We start from the raw sequence: 19,609 nt of genomic DNA on the forward strand, positions 1-19,609 counted from the left end.
ACACAGTTTTAAGTCATTTGATTGAAATAAAGAACTTGTAAAATCACAAGCCAAGATCAACCTTAAGTAAACTTAATTGATACATAAGTGTAACTGATGAATTGAGTTTGAACTTCACAGCACCATAGCAATGCAGGTGGTCAACAACAAAATAACATAACCAAGATCAATGTTAAGTAGACTAAGTTCAGATATATGTGTAACTAAGCAATTAAGTATCAACTTTACAACATCGTATTAATGCAAGAGGTCAACATCAACTCAAATTAACATAGCATAACAAACCCTGAATAACCAACAACTTTCTTACATAAGAGAGTTGAAAAATCTATAATGCTTATCCAGCAATCCAAATGCAGCCTCATTTTCCAGCATCTTTTGATATGAATATGTAATTAGGAGTTTGTTGGTAAACATATAGTCTGCAACAACCAACAACAACAACTTGTCATGGTGATGTACTACATATTCATATATCTATACATTTTATCACATAAGCTACCCCTAAAAACAAAATTCATCAAATACATTCGGATTTCTGAAAAAGCTAGCTGCAATTATAAAAAATGATTTGAGTTCCTGAAAAATCAAAGTGTAGATACTTATAGTCAATGTAACATCTCACATTTTTCTAAGCAATAGTCAAAAGGTTTATCCAATCTAACAACATAAACTAAACACAATAATGCACTATCAATCACTATCAAATTAGTAACTTTTCAATAGAAGATAACATACTTTGTCAAGAGTTCAGATTTTGAGGATCCACTCCGGTGGCAAGAACAAGTTGAGATATTCAGGATATTTAGACACACGCGAAAGCCGGTCTTGTTCCAAGTGAAAAACACGGTTGCCACGTATCATATTGTCAATACAGAGGACAGATTCATCGATGAAGATTGCACAATTCCCTTTTGGAATACATAGATCTGAAGCAGAAGCAGAAAACGAACATCCACGCCCCAAGAAAAAAATCCTATCCCCGAAATTCCTCAACTTCACCCACTTCTTCTCCTTCTCATCAAAATCCATCAACCTCACCCACTTCTTCTCCTTCTCATCAAGTTCAAAAAAATCAATACTAAGACAATTAGATGACTCATCAATAGCCAATAACAACAACCTACCCTCACTCTCCGCTAGCATTTTATTCCACCCAGGACTACCAGGACCCAACCGTTGAGCTGCTAACTCGACGCTCGAGTCTGGTCCAATTGTAACAGTCTGGCCGGACAGGTGGACCACGTACAACTGACCTTTAAAGACGCAGGTGTCTCCGTAGAGAGATGACATGTTGGAAATCAGTTCCCAATGCTCATTGCGGTCACGGAAAAGCAGCGGCCGATGGGAACAATAACTCAATGTGCCGAGTACGAGAGGGTTTTTCCCATGGCACGTGACAGCAAGGACCGTTTCAGGATGCATGTAGATACCATGTTGATTTTGGTATGTGAAGTCGTCTTTGTCGACGATGAAATCGGTTCCTAAATTAAGAACAGAAAGTTTGTTGAAGTCAAGCACACGAGGATGAACAAGGGTTTGTTCTTGTTGTGGTTGGTGATATTTGATGAGTGGGTGAAAGAGTTTGGTTTTGCCATGTGAGTTTTGGGTAAATCTAATCAACCAAGGACGACAAGGAATTAGGGTTTGATCCTCCTCTAGTTGTGATGGTGGTGGTTTGACGAGGAAGATACTGCGTTTGGAAAGGTGGCAGAATGGAGAGTTGGTGTTGTTGATGGAATCAATGATCTCGTTGTCATTGTAGTTGATGGAATTATCTTCATATTTGAGGAGTGGGAATTGGAAAGGTAGAATGTTATGGTGATTTGGGATGGAGGAAGAACGCCAGTTGGAACAAATGGATCGAAAACGAATGAGATCGATTTCGGTGTCGATTCGTTGCGATATCAGAGTGAGTAGATCCTTTGGAAGTTGAGACCAGTCTGCCTCCTCCGCCATGGAAACTGATGCTCCTAATAATAATATAACAATGATTAGCACAAATTAAGAAGTGCATGTTGGTTTATATGAAATAATGCAAACAAAAAAACATAAAAATTGAAATAAAAAATGAATAATGCAGAGAAAAAAGTGAAAATCGCAAAAATTGCAGAAGCTTAACGATGAGGTGCATATATAATCATCTTCATGATGCAATTGCAACAAACAAAAACATTTCCAAAAATAACAGAATGGTCTATTAAACAGAACTCCAAACAACTGAATCGTAGAGCATCATTTGGAGTTTGACAACTTAATCAACGAAATGGTAAAGCTAGCAAGGAATGAATGTCGGTGCTGTCGCTTGGTTGAAAAAACGAAAGCACCATTGTCCAATAATCAATTATCATAAATAAGCAATTTTTTTTTTGACAAAATAAATAAGCAATTTTTAACAACTTATATTGTTAATAAAACAAAACAAACAAGGCCATGGCAGTAGCAAAACAAAACAAACAAAGCCTACAAATTATTTCGATGCATAAGCATAATGCATTTTACAATTAACAATTCTCAATAGTCCATCCCCTATTCTGAAACCCTAAAAAAAAATCCCAATTCTCAAGCAATTGTAGAATGAAAGAAAATTGAGAAAGTAGAGAATGAATGGACTTACCTAGGTTTGATGATGCTGCCTGAGAGTGAGAGTGGAAGAGAAGAGAGAATCATTGCATTGACTGGCTTTGTTTCTTGTCAGAAGAGTAGAGAAGAAGGTGAAACGCTAGACAAAGAAGAATACAGACGGAGGGAGTAGACATTTTGGTCCTCTAATTTGTACTCATCGGTCAATTTTATCCCTCAATTCTTTGAAATAGTCTATGCGTTCATGAATTTTATAAATGTCAATCAATTTAGTCCATCCGTCAAGTATTGCGTTAACAATGTTGATGTGTCTTGTTAGGCGTTGACGAGGAGTTCCAAGTCAGCTTTCACGTGTACATTAACGAATTTGATCGAAATTTTTTTTTGAATATCCTTTTTTTTACTTTAAAAAAAAAAAACCAATACAAATTGTTTCACTGTCAAATTGATCCCTAGATTATTCATTAAAAATGAAGTTGGTCCATGAATTATGTCACTCACTATCAAATAGATCCACACATTATTTATCTTATCGATCAATTTGTTCCTTGATACTGTCAAATCAATGTTAAAAACTAAGAGTGTGTTTAGATGAGGTAATTGAATTTTTTTAAAAAATTTAAAATTCTAAGCAATTTAAATGCTTCAATTAAATTACTTTCATTTCTCAAATATCATTGTCATCATTTTTAGGCCACTCCTATAAATTTAAATTTTTTAGCGCCAAATTTGAAAATTAAAATTAGGGGTCAATTTGTAAATTTCAAAAAAATTGAGGGGTCAAATTATAATTTTTGAAAAAATTGAGAGGTCAATTTGAAATTTTTGGGAAATTTGAGGATCAAAATGTAAAATTTGAAAAATTATAACAATGAAGAAATTTGAAATTCTTAACTTTTAGGTATCATTTGAAATTCTCTAAATTTAACTTTAACAAAATACTTTATAAATTTCTATCATCGAAATTGAGACACTTTATAGTTAAGGGATCAAATTGAAAACCAAAAATAAGTCAAGGGACCAAATGATGTATTAAGCCTTTTTCAATTAATTGAGATTCAATAGGAACCTTGACTTATTCAAATAAATTGTTCTAGACCTTAATTGTTGTATATAGAAAGATAACCATGTGTTTTATACTTGAAGAAGGACAAATATGGAAGGTGAATCATTTAAAACAGAATAGAGTGTTGAATATAATATATCATTTAAAATTTAGGGTTAATATGTGTTTACCCCCCTGTAATATAGGTCATTTCCGGTTTTCCCCCCTGTAAAATATTTTTTTTGAATTTCATCCTTGAAATTTGAAAATATTTTGGTTTTAGACCTTCATTGAATATTTCACCCCCTGTAATTTGAGCAAATTTAGGTTTACCCCTCTTGTAATTTGAAAAAAAATTGGTTTACCCCCCCCTGTTCATTTGAGCAAATTTCGGTTTACCCCCTGCCATATCTTTGATTTTGTACTTCTCCAAAAGTAGTTTCTTCCTATTTCCTTCTGTCACCTCTCCAAAAGTAGTTTCTTCCTCATCAAACCAACACAAGAACAAGAACGACAAACCCGAATTAATCTTCGTCCTTGGTTGATCAAAACTACCCAAACCTCTAATGGAGTACCCAAACTCTCCCAATTTGAACTTCTCTCTTTTGATTTCCCATTTCACGTGCTCGATTTCAACAAACTCTCCGTCTTCCATTTGGGATGTCATTTCCTTGTCGAAGAAGATTCGAAACCCTCTTCATCTGATTTCATACTACCTGAAGCTGTCGTTGTTCTCACTTGCAATGGGAAGAAACCTCTCGCTCTTACCAAGAAAAAATATTCTCCTCCCTTTATGTTACTTCTCCGTTGCATCGATGAAAAACTTTTCTTGTTCCCAGAAGACTTCTCAAATTATGTTGATTACATCTGCGTGTTTTAACAGAAGATTTACGCGGCTGTTGATGGAACAGGCAAGACAATTACAATTGGACCTGAAGAGAACCAAAATGTTGAGTTAGTAGCTGAACCTTTGGTTGATCATGGGAACATGAGATTCTTAGTGGAGAGCGAGGGCGATCTGCTGTTAGTGGACATTAGTGATCATGATTTAACAGTTGATGTTTTCAGACTTGATGAGAAGGAGAGGAAGTGGGTGAAGATCAAGAATTTAGGAGATAGGGTTTTGTTCATAGGGTTAGAATATTCCTTTTCTGCTTCAGCCTCGGATTTGCGTGTTTCCGAGGGGAATTGTATCATCTTTATCGATGATGTCTTCTTCTACGATGATACGGATATGGAGCATATAATGACTATTTTTTTCATGGGTCAACATGGTCAGCTATGGCCTTTGTCTGATTATCCTGAATATTACAACTTGTTCTGGCCGCCTCCGAAGTGGATCGTCAAAAGCCACAGTCATTAACCAAGTATGTTATCTTGCATTGACAATCGTCATATTGCTTTGTTGTGTGCTTAGTATATATTGTTAGAAAGAGAAATATTGAAATGTTGTTGCATCAAATATCGCTTTTGTAGCAAATATGTTCTTTGTAAATAAGTATCTGCACTTTTAACTTTTCAGAAATCTAAATATGTTTCATGCATTTTGTTGATGAGCTTGATCATTTTACTTTTTTGCAACATTTGCAGACTATGTGTTTAGCAGATAACCCCTAATTACGTATTGAATGAGAAGATGAGCGTTCTGGACTTCTGGTGGATTTTTCAATTCTTATCTTTAAGCAAGTTGTGTTTATTCAAGGTTAGTTATGCTATTTTGATTTGATGTTTTGACCAAATGCATTATTATCATATTATGGTCTATAAAGTCAAAACTTAGTTGATCAGTTACACTTGTATCTCAATTTAGTATACTTTAGGTTGATCTTGATTGGTGACTTTAAAAATTCTGAGGTCTTGTTTTTGGTGCAGGGTGCTTACAGATTTGAATGAAGCATATTTCCTGCAAGGGGTTGGTGATTGACTTTTGACTAGCAAAAGGGTGTTCAGAACTCAGAAGATGCAATGTTTGATTTATATAAAAAAGATTGAAAACATATCTTTATGTACTCTGCTAGAATCTTTATGTGTACGTTGTTATTCAAAATTTGATGATCGAGTTAGAAGTGCATTATTTTAGAAGTATTAAAGCTTATAGACATGCGTAGATTTGTTATGAACTTATGATCCATTAGAGATATCCTTATCAGTTATAATCTGCTATATGTGTCTTTTGGTCTAACAAGAGTAAGCTAGCTAAGGTGTATAGAGTATAGACAGCTTTGCAAACTGAGAATGCTGTGATTTCAGCTTGTTGGGAGTATAGGCAACTTTTGTTATGAACTTTGCATTGGCTTTATCTTTTTCATTTCCTGTTTGCTGATATGCCTAGTCGAGTCTAAAAATATTTTACAAGAAAGGTGGCAAAGTTTTAGGATTTTTCAACCATTGCTGCTTGTAAGCTTATCTCATCTGAGAGTGCAACTCTTACTTTTACTGTCCATGGTTTTAAATTTTCAAGAAAATAAGAATTGATGTCGTGAAACTGTCAAGAAAATCATCTTATTGGCCATTCGGCACTTATTTTGTGTCAAACATCAACAACATCATTTCTTGTTTTCTTAAAAAAACAAATGTATGTACAAATTGTTTGTAATATATAGCATAGCATTCCTCTGCATCCAACAATTACTTATCTATTTAGCCAACATGTAATAATACTCTTCTGCATAAACTCATTCCATAATATACATGAATGCAATCACACCAGTTCAAATTTATAGAATGTGTAGCATCAGAGATAATATCAACAAGTTCACTCCAACTTCATTCCATAATTTATGATGAGAAAGTAAATCATAAAACAACCTAAGAGTGATGACAGTAATAATAAGAAAATAACAGCAGCAATAACAAAAGCCAGAAACCATATATACTAATATAGTAAGAAAAGAAAGAAAATCCATCTTTGTTTTTCATTACCAAGTAGTGAAGAAAATCAAAATATTAGAAATAAAGACTGAGAATCAATAGCCAATTAGAAATTAGAAATTAGAACTATTTTCAATATATCAAACATGAGTAGTATTCGGAATTGAAACAAAATAACAAGTCTTCTTGGAAAAATAAAACTTTTGCCATGTTTCGTGCGTTAACCCAATGGTGTGTCTTGTGTCCTCTTTCTTTCCCACACCCCTGTATAAAGTGGCAAAAGTTTCTGTTAAGAACTAAATGAGAAGATCCAAATCTTAATAAATCATATATATCTAATAGTGAGAATTGCACACCAAGTAATAAGTACATGATTTATGCACAACGAAGAAAACTTCAAAATTTATATAATAAAGGATGAACTATCATAACCTAATCAAAGTAAACGAGAAACAAAGAGGACAGATAAAGTCATTGATAAGTTACTCAGAACTACATTTTTCACAATGTGCTATTTAAAAAGGGAAGCAAGAAACAAGAGTTTGCAACCATAGTTACATATATCATGCCCTCGAATACAAACTATGGAGAAACTAGCATTCCAAACACTAATGTTATTAGACAATAGATGGGTTAATTATGTTCAAAAAATTCTCTCTCTTTTTTTGAATCAGAAAAATTCTCTCTCTCAAATGACATCATGAGGTTGTTGTAAATTTTGACTATATTTCAAAAGTTTCAAATATTTTGTGTTCCATATTTTTAATTGAGAAAGATAGGTGAATTTCTATTTAAGTCTACTTGAATGATTTTCAAGTGACAACGCCTCCACATTGAGGAAAATAAATCACACATAGGTAAATCAAACATCATTGTATTATTTTAATACAATGGATAATCCATAATATGTCACCAATATTTTAAGGTGAATCTCAATATATTTATATCTCATGAGTTTAACGAGTGCCACAAAATATATTCAGGTCTGCTTAAATTAATTTTAAGCGACAACATACCACCTCTATTGCAATCGTTTCATTCATGTATATCATATATGTATCATCATAAATTTCTCAAATTTTGCTGTCAATAATATAATTAAATAATATTTCACAATAAAATAAAAACACTCAAACCATGAAGTAATATATACACACAACAAAACAGATTCTCACAATATGAATATTTTATGCCCAAAACAAATGTATTCCCTTGATGACACTAAGCCAAGATAGCCTACTTTTCAATCATTAGTTCAACATTGGCCACCAAATTAAACCTGCCAATTCTACAATCTGCAAGCGCATGCTTATTATCAATCTAGCTAAGCATAAAAATGATAATAACAACCAATCTTTATTTTCTCTTCCTAGCATCAATTTTCGAAATTATTCTTTCATCAAAATAAGACTATATTCCAAATCAAATAAGACATTAATTCTCAAGAATATGTCCAACCAAAACATGCACATTCAAACTATGAGATTTTAAATTATAAAACTTATCACATGATGCTAGTCATAAATTAACTATATCAAATGGAATCCTCATTTTAAAAGCAAGACACTACAAAAATAAAAAATTCATATATGATATCTCAAGACCTTATAATTCATAATTCAATGATAAAACAAAATTCAATCATATAGTTATATTTTTCAATGTGGGGGTTTGTCGCTTGGAATTTATCTAAGTAGACCTGATGAAGTATATCAAGGAAGTCAGTTTGACACTTATGAAATATTTAGAGTTGATGAACCATTGCATCAAAATAATGCAATGATGTTAATTGGAATTGAAATTCATTGAGAATAAATCTATAAGTAAATTTATCTTATTGATGAACATGTTGTCGTTTAGTAGCCAACGACTTGTATTAGTTTATTGTGTAATTCGAGTTTATTTTTATAAACTTGATGAAATATGAGGTTAATTGACTTAGAGACGTCTTAGTCAATATTTGTGAATTTAGCGGATCCGTATATAAAACCCCTTGGGAAGAAATTTAGGGAAATGAGACTTTGCCACTCGAATACGACAAGTAATGGGAACCCAACCTTTGTGATTGGAGATCCCATGAAGAAGGTTCAATGGGTAAAAACAAGTTACTTGTTAGTTCTGTTAGCACTAAAATAACGTTGTCTCTTTCCTATAGTGTATGATAATGGATGAGATGTGCTAAATAATATAAAATTGATGGGTAAGCTTTAAAAGCTTTTAATGATTACCATAAGCCCTTATGGGTGGTGTATGGTTGCAGCATACACTAGATGGAATCACCTATATGAGTGTCAAGTGGGGCCGCTTGCATGAGACCGTGGCGGGTCTCTAGAGCACTCATGAATACCAGGCACGCGCACGGCCTATTAGCGCACAACCGCGTAACAACAAGAATTGTGGGGGTGTAATGTGATTGTGAGACCTCTTGCATACAACAAGTGTCTTGGGTTCCATAGCTTGCTAAACCAATTCACTGTGTGTTAAGTCTCATTAGTCTAGGACGGGTTCAATAGCTTGCTACACCGTTCCGATGCATTACATCTATGATGTTTACCCAGGAAAACTCTTTTTAACCTTTTAGTTTAACTTTAAAATAAATTGTGGGGGATTGTTGGAATTTTGTTTAATTAATTTATTTTAAAGTTAATTATTATTTTTACTATATATATATATTAATTATTCTTTTGAATAAGTCATAGACGTTTTTCATTCCTATTTTAATGGTTCTATCCGTTCCATGCTTACTAAATAGCTTTTACTCTCTATTACTTTCATTATTTTCGGTTACTAGTGACCACATTCATAGGAACTAGTTTTTCACATGTTTAGACATAATATATACGTGGGTGGGCATCTGTGTGAAGTAGAGAGAATATATATTTAGTTGCTTTGATCTCTACTTTAATTGACTATCTCTAACTGCCAATTTTCCTATAATGAGGTCACGTTCTTTTTACTTTCAATACCAATAACACCAATTTTCTTTTATATGAAAACTCATGCACAACTTACAAAAATCCTCTTTTCTATGAGTCTAATACCATTGAGTTTCTGGGTTACATTTCCTGTGTTTATCAAATTCAAGCTGTTCTGTCACCTCTGACATTCATGTCAGAGAAGAACATGTTGTATCCTGGGAGGATATGCGCTTATGAGGCGGATAAATCCTTAAGGACAGTGACCATGTCACGCCTCATGTTATATAATGGATTACTGTTTGGCAGGTTATCTCCTTCCATGGTTTTGTGTTTGTTTACTTCGATTATGTCGACTGCAAATCACCGCAATTTCAAGAAAGATAAGTTTTCTTAAATCTCTCTTGTTTATTCTCTTTAATATTTAATTGATGTTTTTTTATTTATATGATGATTATTATTTATGGAGAAATTTCATTCCTAATTTTACAACAGAGGTTTGGTAAATAATGGAGTAGTTCATAATATCCCTTCTAAAAATAGAGAAGACTTCAGGAGATGGCCTTTAGTCCATAATAACACAGTTTAAAGATCCTCGATAGAAAGAGGAGTTCATTGCATAACATGTTGTCTCGAAAAGTAAGAATAAAAGAAGATAATCAAACTCATCATCAATGTTACATCTAGTTTAGAAACATCATAATAATAACTTGCCATGGTGATGTACTGCATATATCCATACATACATTACGTAACTAGACTCTCAAGATCATTATTGCTCTCAATTCAAAAGATATATAGTAAGGAACAATTTTAGGTGACACTGATAATATTTGGTTTAAGCTGTCACTAAAGACCAACTTCAACACATATAATTAAACAATTTTTTTAAGTGATTCAAAAACAGGTACAGTGGTTAAATATCAGAGAAAAAGAATTCAGATGACATAGATAAAACCAAGACAAGTGAAAGTTGAAACAAGTTTTAAAAAGAGTTAACTACCTTCTCTTAATACCTTTGGAACAACCACCTCTGACTCCATCTCTGTTACGAACGCAACTCGGCAATCCACTCTGGAGGTGGCCAGAACAACTTGAAATATTCAGGATAATCCGACAAAGGTGAAGCCTGACCTTGATCCAAGTGAAAAACACTCATTTTACATTTCCTGATATTAAGATCGTGGAAGCTATCAGATGTACTATAGATCACACAATTCCCATTGGCAAAACCCAATTCGGAAGCAGAAGCAGAAAACGAACATCCATTCCCCAAAAACAAAACCTTATCTCCTAAATTCGCCAACTTGACCCACTTTTTCTTCTTCTCATCAAGCCTAAACACATCAATCCTAAACACATCAAACCATACAGGAACACAATAATTATTTTCATATTGGGATAGTGTTATATGGAAATACATTTTTTTAGGTGGCAAATAGTGTTATATGGAAATACATAAATGCATAGTATCTCCTTAAAAAAAATAAATGCATAGTATCATGCATGATAAATGGAGGATCGTACGTTTTTAATATTGTATTTTCTTTCATTTTCAAAAAAAAAAAATTGTAGTTTCTTCCTTTCATTTTTTTGTTAATGAAAACTGTGTTTTACTTTCTTAAATACACTTTAATTGCATCATCACTGGTATTATAAGCCAATCATATTTTAACATGTATCATAATTGATTTTGTAAGCCAACTAGATTCGGACATGTGTTGCATTTTCGTCATCATATCATTATGTATTATGATTAGGGGTTCAAACGTAATTTGATAGCATTTTTTCATATATATAGTTGATCTGTCTTACATAACTTTCATCGTACTGATTCCTTTCATATAATCTAACTTTGAAAAATTGGCATGGCACAAAAATTGAATAACATGTCTGAGATCAACCAAAGAGTCATGAAGTATAGTTGTGCGATCTTACAAAACATGACTGGCACCCCTTCTCGGTACTAGACATGGTTCCGAAGAAACTCATTTATCATGTATTTGTTTTTCTAAGTGCGTATATTACTAGACTAGATGAAACTTACTTATTTAGAGTTTGTATATATTTCCTCTTTCATAACCTATATGATTTCACTATAGCTTTGTTGAGAAAGGAAAAAACATCAAATCACGTGTTTATGTCCTTCGTTCATTGGTGTTCAGAATTAATATTCTCATGTTGGATATTTGATTTTGATATATTTTACGTTTGTTGTAGTATTAGATTTTCAAAATCATATATATATATATATATATATATATATATATATATATATATATATATATATATATATATATATATATATATATATATGAAATGCAAATTATATTGTTAAACGTTTCTGTCTATGCATATGTAATTCTCATGTTATTCTTCTACATGACGTAATTTTTTCTACACTTACGGGTCCCAAAATAACTATGTTATATGGTAACATAACATAACCACTAAGCGACGTGAAGGAGGTCTTAGGTTCAATTTCGAAAAACTAACATAATCACTAATCTTTATAATAAAGAAATGACTTGCAAAAAATTTCCATGAACAATCTCAATTCCTATAAAAAAAATAAAAGAACTACATGAACAAAAAAATATGACTTATCAATGATATCTCCTCACTATAAAAATTAAAATTCAAAAAGGTCATTGAAATTATGAGTCTTTCAAAAAGTTTCTCTCTATGTTAAACTATCAAATTGGTCTCTGTGTTTGATAATTTACTATCAACTAAGTCTCTATATTTTAACAATTTTGTTCTGTATATCAACTTGCTATACTGTCAATATGGTTCGCTGTATAATCACTTACAAATTACAATTAAATTAGTCCTTAGCATATTTTTATTTATTTTTTTAACAAAAATTAGTCCTTAGCATATTCTTTGTGGGTTAAAATCCCCACCATTCTATTTCTTACAAGAAATGGAGAGTTCTATTAAAATAATTTTGTGTATAAATCATATAAATGCTAAATAAATGTCACATGTTTTAGAAATATGCATGAACAACAATTAACCCAATCACCAAACTATAATGAACTGAGAGAGATCTGAATATCATTAACTGAACGAATGAAAGACGTTCTCTCATAGTGTAATTTTTTTTAGTAAAATTGTTTAAATAAATCACAAACATTTTTATAAATTATTCAAGAACATGAGAAAATCAAATATTTATAGAAATAGTAATAACGACAACGGAGCATTGAATGATAGTAATAGTATTAGTATGTGCTAGCCTTTTCAATTCATAAGTGTGGTAACATGTCTTTGATTCACTCTTTTTGCTATTAATAATAACATTGCTTATGAAGGTTGAATAAAATGGTAATGAATTGACCACAAGGTTGGGATTCAATTCCCGTGGGAACCTCTTTGGTGTATGATCTATATAACTCGGTAAGCACTCATTGACACATGAGGTCTGTCATGCCTTTGATGAGTTTCCGGAACCTAACTCACATAAAAAATTTTATCATAAAAAATGGGTTTATTTGAAATGTAAATTCTGAAAGTAGTCATTGAAAAGCCTCAAGTTTTTATTCAAAATGAAAGTCTCAATTTTGGCATTTTTAAAATTAAAAAAAAAGTTTATTCAAGAACATGGGAAAAATTATATAATTATATAAATAGTAATAACAACAACATTTTTTAAGTAGGGTTGAATGATTCTCAAAATCAAATTTGAGCAATAACCCAATGATTTTTCGAATTCCAATTTTAATAAATATCTACATAGGTTGTCTTGAAAAAAAAAAGTATGTCATATCTTTTAACAGCATAATTCACATAAATGCTTTTTTTTACAATAAATGTTTTTTAATACAAAAAAACTATTTAATACATTCTGTGATTAATTTTATGAATAAAAATGTATATGGGATAACTCATTAATGATCATTGAACTATAATGATTCTTGAAGTATAACATTTAATGCGTTTATTAAAAAAATAAAAATCTCAATGAATTTCTTTAGTAAAAAAAAATTTAAGTTGAGAGAATTTTGATTTTGTACAAGGTAGGAAAGACCTTAGAGATAAAAGTGAGATCACAAAAACATTTACCTATACCTATAATCTCTAAAGTTGAGAGAATTTTGATTTTGTACAAGGTAGGAAAGACCTTAGAGATAAAAGAGAGATCAAAACCCATAATCTCTAAATCCAAAGTCTATCTTTTTACTACTAGACCCCTTAGAGTTGAGAAATTGCGATGAACTAGAAAATGAATTTTTATTTCAAATTAATCATGATAAATGACCTATTCTTTATACCCGAATAATTTCTCATCTTGATATTTTTATTGAAAAAAGCTATTGGTTTAATTGTTTTTGCTTATTGGGATTGCTCGGTCAAACATATAATAACTAGGAAATAATTTATAATAACTACGAAATAATTCATAATAATTAATTTTTATTTCAATAACTAGAAAATTGCTCTCACTTATATGTTGTTCAACACCTACTTTTGCACTAATTTTAAAACTTTAACTCACACGTAACACATTGTCATATATCCCTTAAGTGTTAGACTCTATGCGTAAGTGATACAGAGACATAGTCAGATAAAGTATGACATAGAGACAATGAGGGAAATATGAAAATTAAATTTTAACATGATATAAATGATAAGAAAAAAAAGTGTGTGGTTTGTCCGTGAGAGTATAGAGAATAAAGTGAGCTGCTGAAATTTTTATGTTTGTTTAAAGCTCTGTTTGGGAGATTGGAAAAGAAATGAGAGGAGGACTTTGATGGGACTAGATTTCAAAAATTTGCTTAAACCCTCGAAACTCCTCCTCCAACACGATTTAGTTTCCCAAAATTATGGAATTTTGTATTATGAAGAAAACTAAACTCCCCAAAGCTCTCTCCTCCCTAAAAGCCCGAGAGAGAGCATAAGAACTTGGCGATTTTTTTTATTATTTTACAAAAAAAAAAATTAAACTAAATGAAAAATGCCACTTCATTTTAAAATGTCTAATAACCATGTATTTTGTCAACTAATCATAACACATGAATTTTCTCACTGTCACATTCAACCAAAGACCAAATGTGTTGGAATTTGAAATAAAATACGTTTAATAAAGAAAATAGCATCGTGTAAAAAAAAATAGCATGAAAAAGAATGACATCCAAAAACTATATTACATGATTAAAAAATGGGACCCAACCACTAATTATCATCATAACATTATGAATTCGAGAGAGGGGTGAATGATACATTGGGTTGGGTCATTATATTAGGCTAAGAGTATCAATTCAAATGAGATTGATATCACATATTCACTTAACATGTCTAATAAGCAAATAGTTTGTTAGATCGGCATAACCATCTATATTTTGTCACAATTAGATCCCACCAAGGATCAAAATTGAAGGAATTTAAAAAAATGGAGGCTAAATAAAACAATAGTATCAAAGTGAATGACATATAAAAACTAAAATTAAAAATAAAACAATTAGGAAAATGATATCCAAAAACAGAAAATAAAAAACAGATCACCATTATATTTGGACTTCCAAGGGGATTAGGTAAAATAAGGAATGTTAACCATGAGTGTATATAGAATAAAACGAGATGATAATAATTTTACGGGTTTTTTTTTTGTTGAAGGATTTGAGGATTTTGAGCTAATTATTTTACCAAAAATTATACTTAATTAAAAAAACATCACATCATATATATTTTCAACTCAACTTAACACATCTATATTTTTCCATCGTCAGGTTCCACTAACGACCAAAGTTAAGGAACTTGAAATAATAGCATGAAAGCGAATGACATCTAATAACTAAAATTTAAGATAAAGAATGAAATAAATTACATCTAAAAACTAATAAAATAGTCCATCATAATTTTGGAACTTTCTAGGGATCATACATTGACGTTGATCACCGTATTAGATTATGAGAAACAACATAACTGAGATTGATATCACGTCTTCACTCTAAACCATAAGACATTAGTTGTATGGGTCATCCCGCATATATGTTGTTCAAATTTTACTCTTACATCTAATATATAACTTTAATTTACACTTGATACATTAACATTTGTTAATCAACTGTGTAACTTTCCACGTCCGTAATTACGTGATATAGTCGAAACGGAGGCACACCATGTTCAGAAAGGTTGGTTGGGGGTGTTTAACGGAGGGAGATTTTTGTTCGTTTCTTTCATAAGAAGAAAGAAACAATATTAGAAGAAAAAACATATATAAAAAGGAATTTGAACATGAAAGAAGATAAGGGGAAAAAATAAGTATTGTTTGTTTGTTTGTTTGTTTGTTTGTGTGTTTGTGAGTATAGGAAATAATAATATGAGTTGCTGGTAATTTTATGAGTTTGTTGAAAAAGTTTGAGATTTTTGTGTAATTATTTTACCAAAAAATAGACTCAATTAAAAAACACATAATTTAAAATGCGTAATAAACATATATTTTGTCAACTTAGCATAACACATCTGCAAATTTCCATTATCACTTGCCACAAAAAAAAAGAATGAATTTAAAATAATAGAGGTTGAATGAACAAATTCATACGAAAGAGAATGACATCCAAAAACTAAATTTAAAGATGAAAAATTAAATTAATGACATCCAAAAAATAAAAAATAAGTTCGTCATAATATTGTGACTTTCGGGGGATCCTACATTGAATTTGATTATCACATCAGACTAAGAGAACCAACACAATTGATTCTGACACCACATGTTCACCCTAAACCTTAAAACTTTACGTATATGGGTCATATCATTTCTATGTTTCTATTACGCATGACAGCAAAACGCGTACCCGCTATTACCCTCCCGAACCAACCCCAATTCAACAGGTTTTCACTACTTTGACAAGGTTTGGGTTTTCTCAAATTTCACAACACGAGTACGGGATGGATAACAGGGATATATGTACCCACCCCAAATGCATACCCAAACCCATCTTGAATATAGAAAACTACTTTATTACTCATTTAGATTTGTCATCTTATAATAATTTCCATTGAAATTTAAGGGAGCAAACAAATTATTCAGTCAAGGAAATGTTAAAGTGAGCATGTTGTTGAAAATGCATTACAACATTGCCTTCGGGGATATAAAAAACTTCTTTTTTTTATAAAAAATGATTCGTTACGAGGATGGGGATGGGGCGTGGATACCCGAACCCGTTGGGGAACGAGATGCGATTCAATTTCTCATTCCTGTTGGGTATGAGTAGGGTAACATGTAAGTATATGGGAGTCGTGGATGGGGACGGGGGAAGGTAAAACCTGTCTCAATCTCACCCCATTGCCAAGCCTACTTTATGCATCCGAGATTAAACCAGACTATGATACCATCATTGAACTTTATGAGGAAGTTAACACTGGCATTGATAAACCTATTGAGCATACAACAACTACACAAATGAGAATGATATTACATTTTCTCCCAATATATTAAGTATGACGAAATTCTGACCCGTGCTTGGCACGGGTGTCGATACTAGTAGGAACGTAAAAATAAGCGGTTAGGTCACATTGTGTAATTTCAAAGAACTTGGTCAAAAGATAAAAAATACAAAACAACCAAAGATTAATCATATCCTAACTTGAACTTATTGCAACCTTTCTTATGAATACAAGTTATCCATTCCTGCTCCATCCATCGTCTTCTTCAGCTCTCATTTCATAGGGTTCTATTTTTATTTTATCGTTACTAAAAAAAGAAACCAAGAACAAGAAGAAGAAAATCAGAATCAGCATCCATATGGCGGCATTGAATATGAAAGCAGACTGGAAAGAACTCCCAAGGGAACTTATCCATTTGATATCGCAACGAATCGACACTGAAATTGATCTCATTCGCTTTCGATCAGTTTGTTCCAATTGGCGTTCTTCATCCATCCCAAACCATCATCTTGACATTTTGCCATTTGAAGTCCCAATCCTCAAATTCCCACTCGACATTGAATCCAACAACAACAACAATGAAGGCATTCCTATTTCCTTCTGGCACCTCTCCAAACGTAGTTTCTTCCTCATCAAACCAGCACAAACCTCAAATGGAGTACCCAAACTATCCCAATTTGAACTTCTCTCTTTTGATTTCCCATTCCACGTGCTCGATTTCAACAAACTCTCCGTCTTCCATTTGGGATGTCAGTTCCTTGTCGAAGAAGATTCGAAACCCTCTTCATCTGATTTCATACTACCTGAAGCTGTCGTTGTTCTCACTTGCAATGGGAAGAAACCTCTCGCTCTTACCAAGAAGAAATATTCTCCTCCCTTTATGTTACTTCTCCGTTGCATCGATGAAAAACTTTTCTTGTTCCCAGAAGACTTCTCAGATTATGTTGATTACATCTGCGTGTTTAAACAGAAGATTTACGCGGCTGTTGATGGAACTGGCAAGACAATTACAATTGGACCTGAAGAGAACCAAAATGTTGAGTTAGTAGCTGAACCTTTGGTTGATCATGGGAACATGAGATTCTTAGTGGAGAGCGAGGACGATCTGCTGTTAGTGGACATTAGTGATCATGGTTTAACAGTTGATGTTTTCAGACTTGATGAGAAGGAGAGGAAGTGGGTGAAGATCAAGAATTTAGGAGATAGGGTTTTGTTCATAGGGTTAGAATATTCCTTTTCTGCTTCAGCCTCGGATTTGTGTGCTTCCGAAAGGAATTGTATAATCTTTATTGATGATGTCTTCTTCTACGATCATACAGATATGGAGCATATAATGACTATTTTTTTCATGGGTCAACATGGTCAGCTTTGGCCTTTGTCTGATTATCCTGAATATTACAACTTGTTCTGGCCGCCTCCGGAGTGGATCGTCAAAAGCCACAGCCATTAACTGAGTATGTTATCTTGCATTGACAACTTTCTAATGTGATCGTCATATTGCTTTGTTGTGTGCTTAGTATATATTGTTAGAAAGAGAAATATTGAAATGTGGTTGCATCAAATATCGCTTTTGTAGCAAATATGTTCTTTGTAAATAAGTATCTGCACTTTTAACTTTTCAGAAATCTAAATATGTTTCATGCATTTTGTTGATGATCTTGATCATTTTACTTTTTTGTAACATTTGCAGACTGTGTTTAGCAGCTAACCCCTAATTACGTATTGAATGAGAAGATGAGCGTTCTGGACTTCTGGTGGATTTTTCAATTCTTATCTTTAAGCAAGTTGTGTTTATTCAAGGTTAGTTATGCTATTTTGATTTGATGTTTTGACCAAATGCATTATTATCATATTATGGTCTATAAAGTCAAAACTTAGTTGATCAGTTACACTTGTATCTCATATTATGATCTTGATTTAGCATTTAATTGTTGAGGGAGCAAACTTTCTAAGACCTGAAAAGAGAAATATGAGTTATGGTTCTTTGACTTTGCAGACTTTATGCATCATTATTGAGCTAGACTCATGTCTTCTTGATTGATAGGTGTTGTCTGTTTAATATTTAAAACACCAAAATTCTTGTTTAATTGTATTTGTAAATTTCAAGCTGATTTGTTTTGTACTTTTGTTTTTAAAATGAAAAAAATGAAAACACATTTCTTTAAATGATATAGAGGTCTTGTTTTTGGTGCAGGGTGCTTGCAGATTTGAATGAAGCATATTTCCTGCAAGGGGTTGGTTTACAACAGGCTAAGAGTGATTGACTTTTGACTAGCTAAGGGGTGTTCACAACTCAGAAGATGCTTAATTAGAAGCAATGTTTGATTTATATAAAAAAGATTGAAAACAGATCTTTATGTACTCTGCTAGTATCTTTGTGTACGTTGTTATTCAAAATTTGATGATCGAGTTAGAAGTGCATTATTTTAGAAGTATTAAAGCTTATAGACATAGATTTGTTATGAACTTATGATCCATTAGAGATATCCTTATCAGTTATAATCTGCTATATGTGTCTTTTGGTCTAACAAGAGTAAGCTAGCTAAGCTGTATAGAGTATAGACAGCTTTGCAAACTGAGAATGCTGTGATTTCAGCTTGTTGGGAGTTGTTTCAGGGGCTGGTTAGAGCATCAGCAGTCCGTCTCCGCTGTTGTGCGTGTGTTCTCCTGTTTGAGGGGATCTTTCGGCATGTTTCAATTGGTTTTTTCTTAGGTTTCAGATCTGCTTTGCAGTCTGTCAGGTGCATCTGTGCTGCAGTTTTTTATGCACAGTTTGGTGTTGTTGTTGGTGTTTGCATTGGCT

At 32.4% G+C, this 19,609-nt stretch overlaps 3 protein-coding genes and 1 pseudogene across 3 annotated transcripts in view; 2 read left to right on the plus strand and 2 right to left on the minus strand.

Annotated features, from left to right (window-relative positions):
• Window positions 1–21: 21 nt before the first annotated feature.
• On the minus strand, window positions 22–2,784 carry LOC146936591 (F-box protein SKIP23-like). Its single transcript, XM_085751336.1, has 3 exons — window positions 2,618–2,784; window positions 739–1,973; window positions 22–422 (listed from the first exon to the last, which is right to left on the minus strand). The coding sequence occupies exon 2, from the start codon at window positions 1,957–1,959 to the stop codon at window positions 751–753; it is 1,209 nt and encodes a 402-aa protein (XP_085607462.1). The 5' UTR covers window positions 1,960–1,973; window positions 2,618–2,784; the 3' UTR covers window positions 22–422; window positions 739–750.
• Window positions 2,785–3,710: 926 nt separating this feature from the next.
• Window positions 3,711–4,991, plus strand: LOC146936592 (F-box protein SKIP23-like; annotated as a pseudogene).
• A 1,590-nt stretch (window positions 4,992–6,581) lies between these two features.
• LOC146936593 (F-box protein SKIP23-like) overlaps window positions 6,582–19,609 on the minus strand; it is a 52,725-nt gene continuing 39,697 nt past the window's right edge. The window contains exons 5-6 of the mRNA XM_085751338.1: window positions 10,418–10,766; window positions 6,582–6,763 (exon numbers count right to left, since the gene is read on the minus strand). Coding sequence (XP_085607464.1) covers window positions 10,463–10,766 — 304 coding nt within the window. The 3' untranslated portion in view covers window positions 6,582–6,763; window positions 10,418–10,462. The remainder of the gene's footprint in view (window positions 6,764–10,417; window positions 10,767–19,609) is intronic.
• LOC146936594 (F-box protein SKIP23-like) lies at window positions 17,165–18,256 on the plus strand. Its single transcript, XM_085751337.1, has one exon. The coding sequence runs from the start codon at window positions 17,165–17,167 to the stop codon at window positions 18,254–18,256; it is 1,092 nt and encodes a 363-aa protein (XP_085607463.1).

The sequence above is a fragment of the Medicago sativa genome, chromosome 3 (genome assembly GCF_051527215.1).
Source record: "Medicago sativa cultivar Bolivia chromosome 3, Bolivia_mono, whole genome shotgun sequence".
In the NCBI taxonomy this organism is placed as follows: domain Eukaryota; kingdom Viridiplantae; phylum Streptophyta; class Magnoliopsida; order Fabales; family Fabaceae; genus Medicago; species Medicago sativa.

Bases quoted from the DNA above. Each gene is read 5' to 3' on its own strand.
- LOC146936591 (XM_085751336.1), bottom strand. From the start codon at position 1,959: ATGGCGGAGGAGGCAGACTGGTCTCAACTTCCAAAGGATCTACTCACT.
- LOC146936594 (XM_085751337.1), top strand. From the start codon at position 17,165: ATGGCGGCATTGAATATGAAAGCAGACTGGAAAGAACTCCCAAGGGAA.